Source organism: Leuciscus leuciscus, assembly GCF_965113295.1.
Source record: "Leuciscus leuciscus genome assembly, chromosome: 5".
NCBI lineage: Eukaryota > Metazoa > Chordata > Actinopteri > Cypriniformes > Leuciscidae > Leuciscus > Leuciscus leuciscus.
Window position 1 is genome coordinate 16,530,791 of NC_138729.1, and position 20,046 is coordinate 16,550,836.

General features: G+C 36.3%; 1 protein-coding gene and 1 long non-coding RNA gene across 5 annotated transcripts in view; both read left to right on the forward strand.

Annotated features, from left to right (window-relative positions):
- abr (ABR activator of RhoGEF and GTPase) overlaps positions 1 to 20,046 on the forward strand; it is a 330,545-nt gene that overhangs the window by 239,967 nt on the left and 70,532 nt on the right. For all 4 annotated transcript variants that reach the window (XM_082171387.1, XM_082171388.1, XM_082171389.1 and 1 more), the window contains 2 exons: positions 5,518 to 5,615; positions 5,704 to 5,835. In XM_082171387.1, coding sequence (XP_082027513.1) covers positions 5,518 to 5,615; positions 5,704 to 5,835 — 230 coding nt within the window. The remainder of the gene's footprint in view (positions 1 to 5,517; positions 5,616 to 5,703; positions 5,836 to 20,046) is intronic.
- LOC309500014 lies at positions 1,970 to 5,029 on the forward strand. Its single transcript, XR_014206441.1, has 2 exons — positions 1,970 to 3,399; positions 3,474 to 5,029. It is a non-coding gene; the product is annotated as an uncharacterized lncRNA (long non-coding RNA).

The window sequence follows — 20,046 nt, forward strand, 5'->3', positions numbered from 1 at the left end:
TGGTCACCGTCTGCAAACCTGAGCACCTTCCCTTACCAATCGTTTCCATTTTTTTTTTATCCTGATTCATGTTTCTTGGATATTTATATGTTTTTATAAATACATTTCCTGTTCTCTGAAAACTAGGTTTCTGTGCCTAGTGCTACTAAAAACTAAAGCCTCATCTGACCATGAGGAGAGATATAGCTGCCCTTATTTCATGTTTTTAGTATTGAGAGCGAGGGCAGTAGGGCTGCAGGAAATGGGCCATTTGTGAAGGATGGTTCTGGTAAAGGTCTTTTCATTTAGGAATTCATCATTTAAGAATGGATTTTTTACTTACTTTTTATTTACACATAATATAAAATCAAAGCTGAGAAAAATATAACAGCAAGAAGGAAGGACGTTCCTACTTGAGTTCAAAAGCTCACAAAAAAGTATTTTGGCCTTAATATAACAAAATGTTAGACAAATATTGTGCATTAGGTGTGTAATTCATGCTTCACATTTATTTTGTTTTATATTTGTGCTGCCCCAGAGAATGATGTGAAATTAAGTAGGCCCATTATAAACTTGTTAAATGTTTTTTTTTTTTTTTTTTTTTGGTAAGCTTTAGCGTTTAACCCATTAACTTATAAATGCATGAACAAAAACAACACTGACACATTTTCAGAATAGCTTTTTATGTTCTGTGGAAGAAAGTAATTCTCAAAATTTTGGAATGACAAGGGTGAGAAACTAAAGGGTTTTACTAAGTATGTTTTAAATCATGTTTTAATAATTATATGGCTTCCGCTAAAGAAAATAGTCCATTCCGCGTCCATAGCAACGCTCTGTTTTTCAAGGTAACGGTGTGTTATACTTCGCAGCGGTCTGTTATCAAGAAATAACAGACCGCATTCTACATTGGAATTCAACTAAGCCAAGTAAAAAATATATATATTTTAACGCAACGCATCAGAAAAAAACAAGGTTAGGAAACAGTAACTGTACGTTCACAACGCCGCCGACTTGAGCTGCAAAGAAGCTCTGGCCGCCCTGTCAAGGACGCTTGTCAAAATGTACGGGGAAGCTTGTTGACGCTTGTTGACAATGACAACGGTTGTTGATAGTGAGTGCGCGCGCGCGCATATCTATTGTAACAGTATACAGTGCACAGTGATATTATTGTGAAAGCCGTGGCAAGAGACAAGCAGCTTCTTACTGTCTATACCTGTGTGCTGCCTATTACAACTTCTGCTTAAACAGGTGGTTCCTATCATTATTGGATTAATTGCACAGTTTAACCATCATAGAGTGAAAGTTTATCATTTGCATGTCAGTTTAACAAGGGCGCGCTTGACAGGGCATATATGAGGGCATATATGCGCGCACTCACTATTAATAATAATAATAATAGTTATTCTCGTCGTCAGAGTCAGACCGATAGCACTCCTTTCACTGGTGACTTTGTGTGTGAGGCCACATAAATGTTACAACGCTGTCATTAAGTTGAAGTTATCACATTATAAAGTACAGTAGGCCTACTCGCTCCAGCCCTGCTCACTCGCTCTGTTTGGTTTCATTACAGTGTGCTCCTTAGCACTGGGAGCTCCCTCTGCTGTCCATAAGGTGCCTCTGCGCACCAGCCATTTCAAACCCAGCCTCCAGTATTTGGGCCACGCCTCCTTATTTGCATACACTCCTCAATCCTCAAATGCCCAATCCTAAATCCCCAAATTCCCAATCCTAAATCCCCAAATCCCCAATCCTAAATCCTAAATGGCTAAATGATTAAATGCCAAATCCTAAATACCAAATTCCCAATCCTAAATCCCTAAATGCCCAATCCTAAATCCTAAATGGCTAAATGACCAAATGCCCAATCCTAAATACAAAATGCCCTATCCTAAATACCAAATGCCCAATCCTAAATACCAAATTAATTTTCGACTTAGACTTTTAGTTTTCGACTGTTAGTTTCAAATTTAGACTTTTAGTTTTCGTTAGACAAATATTGTGCATTAGGTGTGTAATTCATGCTTCACATTTATTTTGTTTTATATTTGTGCTGCCCCAGAGAATGATGTGAAATTAAGTAGGCCCATTATAAACTTGTTAAATGTTTTTTTTTTTGTTTTTTTTTGTTTTTTTTTTGGTAAGCTTTAGCGTTTAACCCATTAACTTATAAATGCATGAACAAAAACAACACTGACACATTTTCAGAATAGCTTTTTATGTTCTGTGGAAGAAAGTAATTCTCAAAATTTTGGAATGACAAGGGTGAGAAACTAAAGGGTTTTACTAAGTATGTTTTAAATCATGTTTTAATAATCTTTTGTTGTGCTTTAAAGTAGTACAATAATTTTGATGTGTTGATTAACATACTAAAGCACATGTAAAGTACTTGTTTACAATTTTAACTGTAGGTATTCAATATTACATTTACAGTGAAAATGTTTTAAATGTACTAAACTTCATAACAAATATGCAATTATGATTATATTTAAAAATGTGACAAAAGTATATTTTAGTTTATCGTAAATGCATATCAGTACATTCATCAGTACACTTTAATCAGATTTTAAAGAAAATAGAAGTAATTATGAAATTACATAAACGTGTACTTAATATCTACCTAAGTGGATTATCTAATCCAGTAGATTAGGTACCTAATCTACCTTTTAGACCAAAAGCCCTCTAAAGTTCTGCTAATTGTGTTTAATATAAATGTTAACTATAATACAAGGGTCTTCAACTGGGGTTCTGCAGTGGTACTGCAGGGGGTCTGCCAATTAATGTTTGATCACAAATAATATTTTGTTAAAAAAATTAAAGCATGGGTAAAAAAACAAACATCCCAAAGTCAAATTTAAATATAAGCACTCTGAAACGAAAGCAAGCACACCCTCAGTTGATACTGTAATAATATAATATTATTTGCAAAACAGATTTGGCAAACACTCACAATTTTTGAATTTGCGCTCTTTCTAGCTTTCGAGGCTAAGTAGAATTAACCATTGAATAAAAGTATTGTTTTTCATGCTGCTAAGAGGACCGATGGCCAATTACACGCTGCAAAGTTTTGGAAATGACATTGACACACAAATATAGGATTCACTCTCGAAATTGCAATTAACAGTGATACTTGCATGGGACAAAAATATGGTATGTCAAAATAGATATGCGTAATGTAGGCTAAATGCAGACTAATAGATTGCTAGAAAAATATTCTTATTAATGTATTTTTGAAATTCTATTCTAATTATTTGTAAAAGTAATGACTTAAATGTCTCACTGTACATTGCTATTGCTATATCAGCACATTACTAGAAAACCCTCACTCGTTTCACATACTCATTCATTGCTTCCATTCTTAATTGTCCATCTCACAGCAAAGTAAAAATGTTAAGGTTTAGTAAACTTTAAGCTAAAGTTCAAGTAAATTTTAAATTGCCCATCTGACTAGTAAAATTAAAATGTGAATTTTTAATAAACTAGCAACTAAAGTTCAGGTAAATATTTAATTGTCCATCTGATTAATTAAAAATGTATGACTCTGCAAAACAACTAATGAATTGTGATTTCGCAACATGTTATTTTATTTATTATGATGCATACATCTCAATTTTAATAATGAAAAGTAATATACAGAGATGCATGTGCAACAACAATAATGTGCATAGTTCTGATCTACTGTCTTAACATAATATAACTTATTCTTAATCACAATATAGTTAGTTTCTATTAATATCGAAGGCTATATGCCTAATATGTTACTCTGTTTGACACATTTTTTTATCGCGGGTCCCTGCTCCATGTCTCTTTCGCCTAAGCCCTGATAAAGACCCCTGCTATAATACATTTTCATTTAATATCAATTAACATGCAATTAAGTGTCCGGAAACATTACATTCAGTTCACACTTAAATATATTATTTACTCTTTTTAAAAATATTCTAAAGTGTACTTATTTTGCACTAGGGGCTAAATTTTTTCCACCATGATTTTATTAACTGAATTGACCCCAAATCAAAAAGCCAGTCTCAAAGAAACCCCTGAAATTCCCACTGATGACATTGTGGTGTCATCTCATTAAACAATCATTCCGGCCATTCTGTGCCAATAAAGCTGGTGTGTTTGCATGCTCATACAGTTTCATTATAAAGAAACACACCCACCCCACATTTTGTAACATACACATTACACACCAGACTATCAATTACCAAAATCGGCACGAATATCTTGTTGTCTGTACCCAGCATAACAGAGGCACAGCTACAATCACAGCGTCCTCCATCCTCCAGTTGTTGACTTTGTTGAATGCCACGCTTAAATTACGTTGCTGTTGGCCGGCTTACGTCACTTCAGACTTTCTACTGGCGGTGCGAATGCAACCAGCAAAAATTTTATTCTTGGGGGACAGCCCTGATGGCTAGTTCCTATAACTACCCAGTGCGAAAGCACCTCATGTGAGCATGTTGCTGTAAAGCCAGGGACACACCAAGCCGACAGTCGGCCGTCGGGCAACGTCAGGGCGTTTTTGAGTGTCGTTGGCTCCAGTCGGATGCTGACTGTTTTTTTTGGGCTGATTCAACATGTAGAATCGGCTTCAGGCAATCGGTGAGAGAGAATCGGTGAGAGAGGTATGAGGTGTTTAATGCCTAAAACCCCCTAAACTGTCTAACAATCTGTAGTGCATGGACTTATTGTGTTAATAGCAATATATTATTAATAATAGCAATATACTGTAATAGAAGTTACACTACCGTTCAAAACGTTGGGGTCAATACGATTTTTTAAACAAGTCTCTTGTACTCACCATGGCTGCATTTTATTTGATAAAAAATACTAATATTAGTATAAAAAAATACTAGTAATGCTGTGAAATATTATTACAATTTAAAAATATATATATATTATTGGATTATAAAATGTAATTTATTCATGTGATGGCAATGCTGATTTTCAACAGCCATTTCTTAGTCACATCATTCTAATATGTTGATTTGCTGCTCAAGAAAAAAATCTTATTATTATCTATGTTGAACACAGTTGTGCTGCTTAATTTATTTTTATTTTTTTAATTTTTTTGGAAACTGATGCATATTTTCTTTGATGAATAGAAAGTTCAAAAGAACAGCTTTGTGTGAAATAGACATTTTAAATGTCTTTACTGTCTCTTTTAATCAGTTTAATGCATCCTTGCTGTATAAAAGTATTTTTAAAATTTTATTTTAGTAGTATTAGTAATTTTAGTTTAAAATATGAATAAAAATAAACATATATGACACTAAACATTATATAATATTAAATAAAATAAAATAAATATAAAATAATTTATATATAAAAAAAAATTCTCCTGCCAAGTAATATAGATTGTTACTCTTACTGTACGGCTGTTTATGGGTATCAAACCTCGGACATCAAATAATATAGAATTCAACTCTTTTGTTTTTGCAGGTGTGTGTATGTAACAACAGCTTTCGAATTACCTTTTTTTATGAATGTTTTTTTTTTTTTTCTCATGAGGTCATTATTATTGTGTTCTCTCTGTAGATATGTACTGTACGCTGGAGGTAGACTCTTTCGGTTACTTCGTCAGTAAGGCCAAAACGCGCGTGTTCAGGGACACAACAGAACCAACGTGGAACGAGGTGAGCTTTGTCATGATAATAAATAAGATTCACCTGACCAATTATTACCATCATGTATCTGTCAATTCATTTATTTGTTTTCCTACAGGAGTTTGAAATAGAGCTGGAGGGCTCTCAGTGTCTGCGGATCCTGTGCTATGAGAAGTGTTACGACAAATCAAAGATCAATAAGGACGATAATGAGATTGTGGACAAGATCATGGGCAAGGGCCAAGTACAGGTAGGACAAAGAGACAAACACATTGTTAAACACGACATGTGTGCAACAGTAAACACTCAGGTCTGAGTAAGACTCCACCAGACTGGTTTAGACCACAAAAGGACATATTTAAATTGTGGTGGTTTCCTGATGTGAGTCATTTCTATTGTTGTCTGGTTAGCGTGTGCTCTGCAGATGGTGTGTTGTGGTGCTTTATTTTTGACATTTGCAGCTTTACTGCCTGAGAACCCATGGCTTACATTTCTTTTTCCTCACATACATGGGAAATGCCCCAATAACACATTAGTGAGTATGTATGTGTTGAGATCAGTGTGTTCACATGCGTTTTGCGGTATGCAGCTTACGTTAGAAATCGTCATAGAATTCCTTTCAAGACGAATTTTTTTGCAGATCCATGACAAAAAAGTTCGTAAACATGCCCTTTTTATTTTACTGGAATAAAGCCTTCATTGATCTTCATTGTTGTGGTAACACTTTGACGACCATGTGAGTCGCTGATGCTACTTTTTTTACTGTCATTATCAAGCCATTTGACCTGTTTTGCTAAGCTTTATGCTTAAACCTCCGTCAAATTCTTCTTCTTAAAGTATTGCATTCTTCTTTTAAATCTGGGGCAGCTTATGTGGGGACTAAAAATGAGGTGGATTTAATTGCACAGGAGGTTTGTTTCTGTTTTCTGTTTGTGTTATTCTCTTGGGATCATAGCCAGAGCTGAATTAACAGCAAAAGAGATGATTTTGTTTTCACAGAGAATGTGGTGTGTATGTCACTCCCATTAGTATGTACAGATATACACGTTACCACCACAAGCTAAACACGCACACACAGCATTACTTCTGCAGACAGAAATACTGATAGTAATGCTATTTTGGGAATAAAGACATTGCAGAGATGCTTGCAAACAAACTCCACAGAATGAGGGAGAAATAATGATTCATAATAATAAAATGACTTTTATTCCCCATATAAAGTATCTAAGGAACAGATGTTTAAAAGCATTGAATATTATTATGGTACTAGCAAAAACAAAATGGGGTGCTCATTGCACAGTTCTTTTGCGGCTATATAGACTGTTGGTCCGTTCCTGGCTGGATTATGGGAGCATAGTTTATAGCTCTGCTAGAAAATCATATTTGCAAATGCTAGATACTGTTCACCATCAAGGATTGAGACTTGCCTTAGGAGTCTTCAGGACTATGGAGGGATTATTGGGTCAGATTTAAAACTAAAAGTCTAAAACGAAAACTAAAAGTCTAAATTTGAAACTAACAGTCGAAAACTAAAAGTCTAAGTCGAAAATTAATTTGGTATTTAGGATTGGGCATTTGGTATTTAGGATAGGGCATTTTGTATTTAGGATTGGGCATTTGGTCATTTAGCCATTTAGGATTTAGGATTTAGGATTGGGCATTTAGGGATTTAGGATTGGGAATTTGGTATTTAGGATTTGGCATTTAATCATTTAGCCATTTAGGATTTAGGATTGGGGATTTGGGGATTTAGGATTGGGAATTTGGGGATTTAGGATTGGGCATTTGAGGATTGAGGAGTGTATGCAAATAAGGAGGCGTGACCCAAATACTGGAGGCTGGGTTTGAAATGGCTGGTGCGCAGAGGCACCTTATGGACAGCAGAGGGAGCTCCCAGTGCTAAGGAGCACACTGTAATGAAACCAAACAGAGCGAGTGAGCAGGGCTGGAGCGAGTAGGCCTACTGTACTTTATAATGTGATAACTTCAACTTAATGACAGCGTTGTAACATTTATGTGGCCTCACACACAAAGTCACCAGTGAAAGGAGTGCTATCGGTCTGACTCTGACGACGAGAATAACTATTATTATTATTATTAATAGTGAGTGCGCGCATATATGCCCTCATATATGCCCTGTCAAGCGCGCCCTTGTTAAACTGACATGCAAATGATAAACTTTCACTCTATGATGGTTAAACTGTGCAATTAATCCAATAATGATAGGAACCACCTGTTTAAGCAGAAGTTGTAATAGGCAGCACACAGGTATAGACAGTAAGAAGCTGCTTGTCTCTTGCCACGGCTTTCACAATAATATCACTGTGCACTGTATACTGTTACAATAGATATGCGCGCGCGCACACTCACTATCAACAACCGTTGTCATTGTCAACAAGCGTCAACAAGCTTCCCCGTACATTTTGACAAGCGTCCTTGACAGGGCGGCCAGAGCTTCTTTGCAGCTCAAGTCGGCGGCGTTGTGAACGTACAGTTACTGTTTCCTAACCTTGTTTTTTTCTGATGCGTTGCGTTAAAATATATATATTTTTTACTTGGCTTAGTTGAATTCCAATGTAGAATGCGGTCTGTTATTTCTTGATAACAGACCGCTGCGAAGTATAACACACTGTTACCTTGAAAAACAGAGCGTTGCTATGGACGCGGAATGGACTATTTTCTTTAGCGGAAGCCATATAATTGTTTTTCAATTAAATTAAACTCCTTTTTAAATCAATATTTTGTGTCAAATTATTTATTTATTTTGTAGGTAGTAAATATATACTATATATTTATATATAGTATATATAAATACTATATTATATGCTTCGCGTCGGGGTCCCGTTCAGCCTGTCGGGGTTGTTATTCGCTATAACAACCGCCTCGCTATACATTATCCCTTACATAAAGTACAGTACTCGCTCCAGCCCTGCTCACTCGCTCTGTTTGGTTTCATTACAGTGTGCTCCTTAGCACTGGGAGCTCCCTCTGCTGTCCATAAGGTGCCTCTGCGCACCAGCAATTTCAAACCCAGCCTCCAGTATTTGGGCCCCGCCTCTTTATTTGCATACACTCCTCAATCCTCAATCCTCAAATGCCCAATCCTAAATCCCCAAATTCCCAATCCTAAATCCTAAATGGCTAAATGATTAAATGCCCAATCCTAAATACCAAATTCCCAATCCTAAATCCCTAAATGCCCAATCCTAAATCCTAAATGCCCAATCCTAAATACCAAATGCCCAATCCTAAATACCAAATTAGTTTTCGACTTAGACTTTTAGTTTCAAATTTAGACTTTTAGTTTTCGTTTAAGACTTTTAGTTTTAGACTTTTAGTTTTCAATCTGACCCAATAATCCCTCCATACAGGACCTCTCAAATGTTTATGAATGACCTCTCAAATCAGTATGAATGAAATTTGGCTGAATGACATCAGCCAGGTTGTCATTGTCAGTTGTGTAGCTTTCTTGCCATTCATTTTATTCTTTTAAATACAACTCCTCTCCTGTGGCCTCATAGGTCCATTGGACGCACACGTCATAATCTCGCCGGAAGTAGTAAGTCATCCAGGTATTTTTTGCCTGCTGTTTTATAAAAACTTTGAATTCAGACATACTACTCTGTAGTGTTAATTTTGTTAACAAAAATTATGATATAAAATGTTCATCGACAACATTTCTTTCCTGACTAAGACGAGACGATGACAAGACAACTTCAACATCATTAAACGATAATTGTTACTATATCAACTTGCAATTGAAAAAAGATGAGATTAAAATGTAGTTCAAAATATCTTTACCAGATTCTTCTTTTGTTTTTGTCAGAGAAAAAGCAAAACAGTGACAAAATATTACAGATAGGGGCTGCGTCCGAAATCGCATACTCTGAGTAGGTACTTATTTAAATAAGTAATTACTTCACTGCCGCTAAAAAAAATGTCTATATAGTATGAATGTACAACATGTGCCATGTTGTCATTATCATGTGACTTAAGGTCCTTTCACACTGGACGCGATTTTGACGCACGAATCATTCGCGCGATGGTTTTATTTTTCGATCAGCTGTTTGAGTAATGAGTGCTTCCACACCGAACGCGAATGCGCAGCGGCGAAAAAACGACTTTTATTTTATTCGCTTCGATGTCGATTTTTTTTTTACTTTTGCGGACAAAATAGGCTTCAGCCAATCACATACTACAAGGACAACGATTTGAAAGACAATGTGTGGCGTAGCATTGCCAACCAACTTGGTTATCTTGACTGAGTTTGTTGTGTGATAGTTTTAGTCATATAGTCCTGTGCTGTGTAGGCTAGCAGGCCAAACTACATTTGGGATAGAAAGCTAACACTATTATCGTCAAAGATAGAGACAGAGACCGTGTTTACTTTGAACACGTAACAAAATGTAGTGAGACTATTTAGGGCTGCTTTTAGTATACTATACATTCTTTGTGTGATATCTACAGTTTCTAGTCGAATGATTTTTAACTTACTTACTTCGAAGTGTCCATGTTTTCTCAGCTGTCGGCGCGATTCGCGCGAAAGTTTGGGAATGTTGAAGCTCTCTGAACGTCACAGACGTCGCAAATTCGCGTCGCGGCTGATGTGAATGGTTTTGATGCGAACTATTCGCACACGAACTATTCGCTTTTTCGTTTCGCTTTTTCGTTACGCATCCGGTGTGAAAGGGCCTTTAAAGGGGTCATATAATGGTACATGCACTTTTACAAGTTGATTGTACTGAAATGTGTGTTGGCAGTGCCTGTACACAACCATCATAAAATGATAAAAATCCATCCAGTGTTTTTTTTTTTTTATCTTCTTATATGTTTTCCCCTCTCTCAAATCAAGCCGGTCGAACGCCCCTCGCACGATTGTTGATTGACAGCAGTGTTTCAACACAGACCCGCCCTCGCTTGTGAGCGAGCTGTCAATCATAGTCCGCGCGTCATTGTTGATACGCTGGAGCACTGTCTATAAGCAGAATGGCGTCTATGCGATTGTGGTGTTCTGTTCTTGGGTGTAATAAGGAACACAGCAGTCATTTTGATGTTCCTAAATCTGAACCGCTAAAGACGCAGTGGCTGAGTTTTGTTTTCGAAGGGAATATTCCCCACGATCAACGTCAATGCTATCATGTTTGCGTGAATCATTTCACACACCAGACTGCTTTATAAACGAGGCTCAGTATAAAGCTGGTTTTGCTAAGAAGCTGCTCCTGAAAAAAGGATCGGTACCAACTATTTGTGTTCCTGCTGCACCTCCAGAAGAAGAAGTGAGTGTAACGTTTTATTAACCTTTATATTAATCTTTATATTAATCTTTGCAAATCGCTAGCACGCTTCACGATGAATGCGGCTAAGGTTTACACTCAGGGTACATTACGGCATGTTTTCTATGTACGACGTTCTCAATATAATTCATAATCCCACGTTTATAATGAACAACGCGTTATGGTTATTGTATTATTGTGTTACAAACGGTGCACGCACAGAACAGAGGGGCGGGGTGAGCAAAGCTCATTATCATTTAAAGACACATGCACTTAAACGGCGTGCTGAAAACAGAGCTGTTTTTGACCAGGTAAAATGAGTGTTTTCTTACAATACTAATGAGAATTTTTAATTAAAGTATATTACAAACTTTTAATTTAGACCCTAAAGAATCATATTAGCTTGTACAAAAATGTAGTAAAGTAAAGTGTAAAGTGTCCATCGTATGCACACTTCAGAATCTCGCCGAAAGAAGTATAAGCATAAGTACTTTTGTGATATATATTAGTACATTCTATATAGTAGGGAAGTATGCAATTTCAGATGCAGCCTGTTTTAACCAGTCTCTACAAGCTTTCATGGTTGCGGTTGCCAGTTGTCAATTGTTTAAATGCCCAATATCAAAGCATTCCTGTTAAAAGGAAATGATTTCTGCCCCATGTCTTACTTAATCTTTGCAATCTGGCAACCATGCGCATGCGCTCTCTCTACACTGAAGAAAAAGTGCAGGTTATCTGAAAACTCAAACAAAGCTGGAGTTTAGCAATCTCATTTGAGGTATTCTTCTCAAATGAAAGTGTCACACAGCCAGTCTGTGTTCCTTCATGAGCCGCTTGTGCTGTTTGCTGCTACTAAATCTGCTATAAAACCTTTTCAATGATGAATTGTAAATCCAAAAATCTCGACTATATTGTTTGCAATTGTGGTTGCCGAATAAATACACTTACAGTATGCAACCTACAATCCAAATCAAGTCTTTTTTGCTGAAGTTTTAATAGAAAAGGTAACACAATTTGGGATTGGAATTGCTATTTAAAGTTTTGAGAGACGTGTCATGTTTTACCAGTTTTCATAATGTAGAGAGTGTTCATTTATATGATAAATAGCCTATTATAAATCAGGAAACTAGATGAAATAAAATCATGTGTATGAGTTGACATTCTATTAATTTGTGAAGAGAAAGTGCAATAATTATGATCAAATGTAAAAATTAATTTCTCAAATGACAACAATTGTTACGATTATAATTATAATTTTGAGCAAAATAATTGTGATTATCACTTTAACCATTATGCAGCATGACGAAAATGTGACTTAAGTTTTCACCGACTAAAACGAGACTAAAATTCCCAGAAGCTTGTTCGAATAAAACTTGACTAAACAAAAACAGGACAAGGTTGACTAAATATGGTAATAAGTAGTACATTTGATACAGGACTAAATAAAAAAATAGCTGACAAAATTATCACTACTACTCAGCTCACATATTGTTTTTTGCCTACTATATAGTGAGTCGCCATATTCGGACATAGGGCTTGTGTTGTGAACCAATACTTTTATACTAAATGAATGTTATAATACTGTGTTACTCAATATAAAAGTAATGAATTATTAACAAACCCCACCCCAGAGTTGATTCTAAAGATGAACATGTCAATCACAGTGCTGATTGCCTACATAACGTTAAAAAACAAATACTAAAACCTTAACCTTAGTATAGCATTGGTAGTACATCTACGCAATCAGATCCATCCATGATATTTCTGACCTCTGAATTGAATCCATGAAGTTTTCTTGACAGCTGCTGCGTGATTACAGAGTTGAGTACAGATTTGAGTTCTTCAGATTGAGTTGCGTCTAATCGTGCTTGAATGGTCCAATGATCGTGCGATGATTGGCACTTGAATGAATGATAGCGTGATCATATACTGTAGTGCAGCCTAAGGATAAAAAAAAAATAAAAAAAGATGCTTTATTAATTGCATTAGATCTTTTTGACGTGTTAAACAAAAAAAAAAACAAAAAAAAAAAGATTGTCAAATTAACGCATTAATTTTGATAGATCTAGTTGGAACAAATGATTGTTTGCGATTCACAATGTGTCATACACTGTAGATTTACTTTGTAGGCCTACCCTATGTTATGGGGAAATGTTTTGGTCCCCATGAGAAAAACGGCTTACAAATCATTCTTGGTGTTTTTTGACAATCTGAAAATGCAGAAAGTGCTCTGTGATGGATAAGTTTAGGGTTAGGATATAGAACATGCAGTTTGTACAGTATAAAACTCATTATGTCTACCCATAAAAAGTGTTTGCGTGCGCGCGCCAAACAACCATCTTATGTTCTCTAGTAAAAGAAAACAAGTCAAGAACCTCTTCAAAGTGAGAAGGTACAGCTGCTCTTATAGAGGTGCACTTCACACTCACCCTTTAGTATATGTGACCTATGGCCCACTTAACTCTCTCCTGGTGTAAAGTATATATTTTTGCTTGGCAAATAAAATATATATTTGATTGCTTGGCCTTCTAGTAGTTAATACCTTCCTTCCTGGACTGGAAGACAAGCCACTTCTGAAACTAAAGCCACTCCTTTCTATACATGTGAGAGGCCTTGTTCATATTTAAGAGCGTGTTGAAACTGGTGGTTAGAAGAGACTTTGTGCAACATACAGGTTGGTACTGAAGCTATTTTAGATTATTTTGAGAGGTTATAACTGAGATATTCCAGTAATATTTCTGTCAATGTGTGACCATGAAACTTTTCGAATTCATTTCCTTTAATTATTTGGGTATGCTAAAGAATTGTATGTCTGAAGTTCAGGACTTCTTTTTAAGCATCTAACACCATGAGTTACACATTTGTAAAACACTTGACATGAATGCATCTGTGGAATGATAATCTGTGCTGGGGATATAATGATGGCACATGCACATACAATGCAGTGTGAGAGGGGTAATGAGTGTGGAGTAGGCTACTTTACACAGCTGTACTCTGGGAAATATACATCACTCAGAGAGAATGAGATACTATTATGACTTCATCAGGTTTATTTAAAGTCAAACTGCACATGTCCGCTAGCCTTATCATATCCCTCTAATGTGATAATGGTATGGTATGGAAATGTGTAGTAGTGAAATATAGAACCATTTTAGTTTAGATTTGCTGTGGGTTTGCACCAAAAAGGATCATCAGCATCAAGTGTCTTCAAGTATGATATCTTTTTGACGTGTAACATGTGACGCAACATTACTCTGCGTTAGCTCAGTGGCTGGTATGAGATACTTGTTATACATTGCAGTAAGCTAGATCGATATTAGAATATCATATTAATGAAAGCTTAGATGACTTTTGTTGGTAAATGGCATGCAATTCATTTTAAAATGTATTGTATGGTAGAGAAAATACTGTATTACTGTTACTACTAATAAAGCTCTTTCTGCTGTGTCTTAGCCACTTGACAAAATATTGTTGTCTCTGAGACATGGTACAAACATGTTACTCGCTGTAAATCAAAAAACAAGAGAGTGTCTTTGGTGTTTCCATGGTTTCTCAAAAGAATAAACCTGGAAATCGAGGGTAATGGGCCGTCACACTGGTTAAAATTTATTTGGAATTAAAGTCCTCATGAAATCAAAATTGACCGTATTTACTTTAACACACAATACTGGTCTTAGGGTGAACAATTAATCCGTGCAAATTAATACACAGAAAAAACTACAGTAGTCAACTTTTTAAGTGGATCAAAAAAGTTTATCAAAGTTGTCCTAAGACAAGAACGGGTATTGTTAAAAATTCATGTATAACTTTGATGAAAGGTTTTGATCCACTTCAATGTTGACTACTGTAGTTTGTCGTGGTACTCTTTAATCAAAATCTGAAAAGTTACTTGCGGTCTGGAATGTTGTCCTTTTCCGATGACGTCAGTTTGACGGCTTGGGATGAAAACGCTTAACCACTCACCTCCAACCATTAGTCTGCTATGAGCGAGAGATGGAGAGGAGTTGTGCTAAAGTAAGACCCCGCCGTTTCACTTGGAAATACATCACAGCATTACAGTAAAATCAGTTGCAACTTCCGGTTCACAGGGACTTTAAACACTGTTGGAAACATTTTGGATAATGTTAAGTCCACAAAGTCAACAAAATATATAACATTGTTAACAGTAAGATTATTTTATGTTTTTGCACCAGGGATGCATTTGTTTAATCAAAAATACAGTAAAACAGTAATATTGTGAAAAATTATTCAAATTTAAAATAATTTTAATATATTTAAAAATGTAATGTCTTTTTTTCTTTTTATTGTAATTCATTTCTGTTATGCCATTACCTTGCCATTTTATTGTAATTCTTTTGTGATGCCATTACTCATTTAAAAAAATCTTACTGAACCCAAACTTGAACAGTGAACAATTTTTTTATTATTATTAAAGCAGTTTTATTTTAAGGCTAGGGATGGACTGTAGAACTTATTTGTTTTATTGAAAAACAATAGAGGTCTATTGCATGACTCCATTTAAAAAAGTAAATGTGTGTGTGCACATTTGTCTGCTCACATTCACTTTCAGTCGACGACACTAGCCACATCAACATGACATTTTCAGCAGCAAATAGAAAACAATTAATCTCTCACATATTCATAACAAACAGTAAATACATATCACATATTGCTGTCTGATTTGATTTGTGAAACTAAGACAACTGCTTTAGTATTTATTAACTGTCATTCATGTGTTAAAGATAGTATTAGATTCTTGCCAGGCACTTTATGTTACAATATACTGTCTTTCTTTCCCGTGATCAGTGATATTGAGGGCTAGGTCAACATCTGGACCAACTTATACTCTAAAAAACACAATCCTCCACACTAATCAGTCTCTTTCATTTAGATTATGTAATGCTGTGATTGTGTTGTCGTCATAAGTATCTGAGCTTGATCTTCTGTTTGAATCTTTCGCTCTGGGCGTCTGTTTTCTTAACTGCTCTGGCTGAGGTGAACTGAGCCAAAATGTTTCCCTTCCCTCCCTGGAGAGGTCCTGATTTATTTAACAATTTTCTGGCCCTAACATGTAAAAATCCTTAAATGGTCACATTGTAGCAACTCCCATCTGATTTTAATGGACCATGTTACTGCAGCCATGTTTTATAGGGAGACGGGAAAGCTTATATTCATCTATATTCTATTCACGTCCACAAGTCAAGTCAAGTCACCTTTATTTATATAGCGTTTTTTACAATACAGATTGCATCAAATCAGCTTCACAGTGATAACATGAAAATAATACAACAAAGTTTGTTTCTAGAAGAAAATTGCATCATCGTCCACCTTAAGTAAGGCAGATCAATAATATTGTTGAATATTAAATGTCCCCAACTAAGCAAGCTAAAAGCCAAGGCAACAGTGGCAAGGAACCAAAACTCCATCAGGTGACAGAATGGAGTAAAAAACCTTGGGAGAACCCAGGCTCAGTCGGGGGCCAGTTCTCATCTGACCAACAAGCGAACAGTGTATGATTATGATCCAGGCAGCATTACAGGTCAGAAGTCAGATTGGATCAGAACATTCAGAATATTTATCCAGTTCCATCTGGTTGGAAGTCGGAGTCATCATGCCGGTATGGAGACGGTGATTGGAGACATGATCATGTTTCTTGCATCAAGTAATTTTTCTACCCACACTAAAAACCACAATACTGTGCAAATCAACAAAATTACAGCCAATCACAACAAGCTCAATGAAAGTGTTTGTTGCTGTCAGCATGATCTCTCCCTGGCACTTGTCGTGGTTAGGACATGGTGTTAGTCCCAGGATTGAGTCCGAAGAAATCATCCATTTATATCACTGAGGCCATTTATTTCAGTACATCTATTTGGCATTGAACCGCTGGGAGTTGATCTTTGACCTCTGGGGTTTTTGTCTGTTATTGTCCATTAAAGAGATTTTTAGTGCTGTTACCCTTTTGTAGAGAGTGAACCAGTCAGCTCTTCTTATTGAAAACTAATCAGTATCTGTCACTGTATGACCAATCAAATGCGAACACTCACATGTTGACATGTCCTGTCCTGTCAAATTGGGGAGCTTATTGAAAAGACACATTACTTAATGTGAACATTTAATGTAACTCCTGCACTTTACACGAATAAGGTGTTATCTATATGTCTATCCATCAGTCTGTCCATCTATCCATCTAAAAATTTGATGTTGAAAGATTTCACTCAGAAATTGCTAGTAAATTTCACAAACAATTAAAATGAAATTACAAGTAACATATTGAATGCTGTCTGTCTGTATATTACTATCTTCTATCTAATAACGTTATTATTAGTATTATGTTAGTTTATCTAATAGATGTTATCTAATTTCTAATAGTACTCTTGGAAAATAAAAACTTGTATTTGTGTCTTTAATGCTTTATAAAAGTTATTGGACACCAATTTGTACGTTATTCCAAAGTACCAGTATGAAAGTTTGTTTTGAGAACAAATTTTGAGGCAAAAAAGGCAAAATGAGCCATCGTCTAACTTTCTAAACCCTTTCATCATATTAAACACAGTGACCTGAGAGTGTTACATCGATGTAGATAGCGATATGATGCTTTGCTGCTTTCTGTAGTGGCTTGTTATATAATGCCACCAATGACAGCCAAAACATTCCACAGGGAGGAAGTGTGTAAGATTGCTTTTATGCATTACTCTTTTGAGAACTCTCCTCACCAGCCTCTTTCTCTCTCCCTCAGGGACTCGTCCTCCTCTTCATCCCTCGCTTTTTATCTATCTCTCCCTAGTCACTATCTTATGGTCTTTTCATGTCTTTTCAGCTTTTTGGCTGTAAAATGTTGTTGAGTGTCCTTGTGGAAACTCTATAATGATCTCTCTGGGTGGGGTTGTATCCCCTGTACTCTCTGTTTTGTCAAACACAATACACTCTGCCCTACATATATGATTTAAAGGGAGCCATATCTTTCTTTAGTAGCATTTTAGCCTTCCCTGATGTCCAATGATGTTATGCTCACTTAAGACATAACCTACTATGATTGCTAGGATACTTTTAATAGCTGTTATTTCATACTTCATAAGATTTTAAACCAATATAAGTTAGCCTTACAAACCTTTTATATATAAAACATAAAATATTTACTTCAAAAGATTGTTTTGGTAAATGAGATCCATTTTTGTGGTTTGTAGGACTGCAGGACACAGACAGACCTATCTCGTTTAAACACAGAAGGCAAAGTGTGTCTTGGTCTTACCCACTTGGTCTTAGTGGGCTTGCGCACTATCAAACACCCGGGTGATGATGGCGTAAATGACTGGTCATATTAGAGCATACGGCATTTGCATCGAACAAAGTTTACAAAGAGTGACTGTTTTCCCCACATTTTATAACCATCGCTGTTGTAACGTATTGGGAAGCCAGAATGTTCCCACACAGGAGATTTATGCAGTGGCTCTATCAGCATCTTGTCTCCTTCGCTTGGCATGCTGAACTGCAACACACTAATACGTGAGGTACTGTGATGTCAGAAATAGATTTACATACTAACAGTTGATTGGACAGCTACTCTCACGTGAAACGCATGCTGAGCGTATCCATTGACAGAAACATACTGTACTGTATATTAGCGGAACTCTGCCTGTCTGTTTTACGTGTTGTTGTTTTTTCTTTTAAACAAACCATATTATAGATTATGAGATTAACCAAGGTGCAAGTAGTGTATTCATAGGTATAATTTACGGATGGGAAATGTCCTCACAACTTTTTGCCAAGGTAGATTTTGTTCCCACCACTTTTTTGAAGCATCTCGCAGCACGGATGTACCTAGTGCAAATTAAACATATTCTGTTTGACTATTGCAGATCATTGATTTCATTCGTTTGTGTTAAGCATCAAGAGACAACCTCACGGGATGTCTGGTGTTATTTTAGACTTTTTAATAGCTCTGGATCTGGTTTATTACAAAATAAATAATAAAAAAAATCTATTACGCATGATTTCTTGGTTTTGCCATCTTCGGGTTGTCTTTGTGGATTTGGTGAGCGTGGATGCACCGTTATTGTTTTTCAGTGGCTATGCTTGCATGCATGGAGCGTGTTGTAATCTGAATACTACAGACAGTCATTAATCATGACCACTCCGTCCATCAAGTTTTTTTGTAATATGTCATGTCTCCTTTGGTTCTCTCATTCTCTCTCAAACATCCTACAATCCCCAGAGGCCCCAGAATCTATCAACACTAACAGATGGGTGTTTTATGGTGCAAGGAGATACATACAGTACGCATACACACACAAACTTTCTGTAGGATGCACATACTAACAAATCGCTGGGACAGATTTGTTTGCATATAAATGGCATCAGTTAGTCTACATGCTATTGTATGTGTTTGAGTCCAATAAAAGAAGCATCACTACTTAGGATTTTCTCCATAATCAAATCTTCCACCTTGTGTATGCCGTACTGATGTTTATGCTCTTTTTTGTCTTTTACATTCTGTCCTCTAGCTTAAGATCTTTTCTGCCTCTTCAGCTGTACAGGTACTGATTGTCTGGTTGTCTCTGCTGGTAAAGAACAATAATAAGTGTGTTCCATTGTCAAATTTTTGCTCTTCGCATCACCAAACTACACTTTGCTATTAGTGTATCCACAGAGACAGCAGCCAATGAACCTGAGGATTCTCTCTAACGTATAGTGAAACACTGGTTCATGTCATTTCAACATGGTGAAATACTACATTGAGGGGGTTGAGCCACACCATATATAATTAAAACACTTTCTATAGAAATCGTCTCTTTGCAAAACATGGATGAAACCACTCAAATGTATTCCTGAAGTGTTATGACAGAAACAACAGCTGGCAGTTTTTATCAACAGAAAGAGCACAAGAACATGAGAACAAAGAAAGAGTGATGGCAGGTGGTTCAATAAAACAATATGTCCCCGTGTTGAAAACATAAATCAGAGAGAGGGCAATGTACCTGCCACCCGCAACCCTGCCCCCACACACTACTCTGGAGACCCCCAGGGAACACACCTCATCTCATACACATCCTTCATCCACACCAAACATTCTCTCACCCTTTCAGTAATGATTTATATACATTCGGGCTCAAAATTACATTTTCGACTAAATTGAGAGAATTTTCAAGCAGTATATATTATACTGCTGTATACTGGTGTGTTTTACA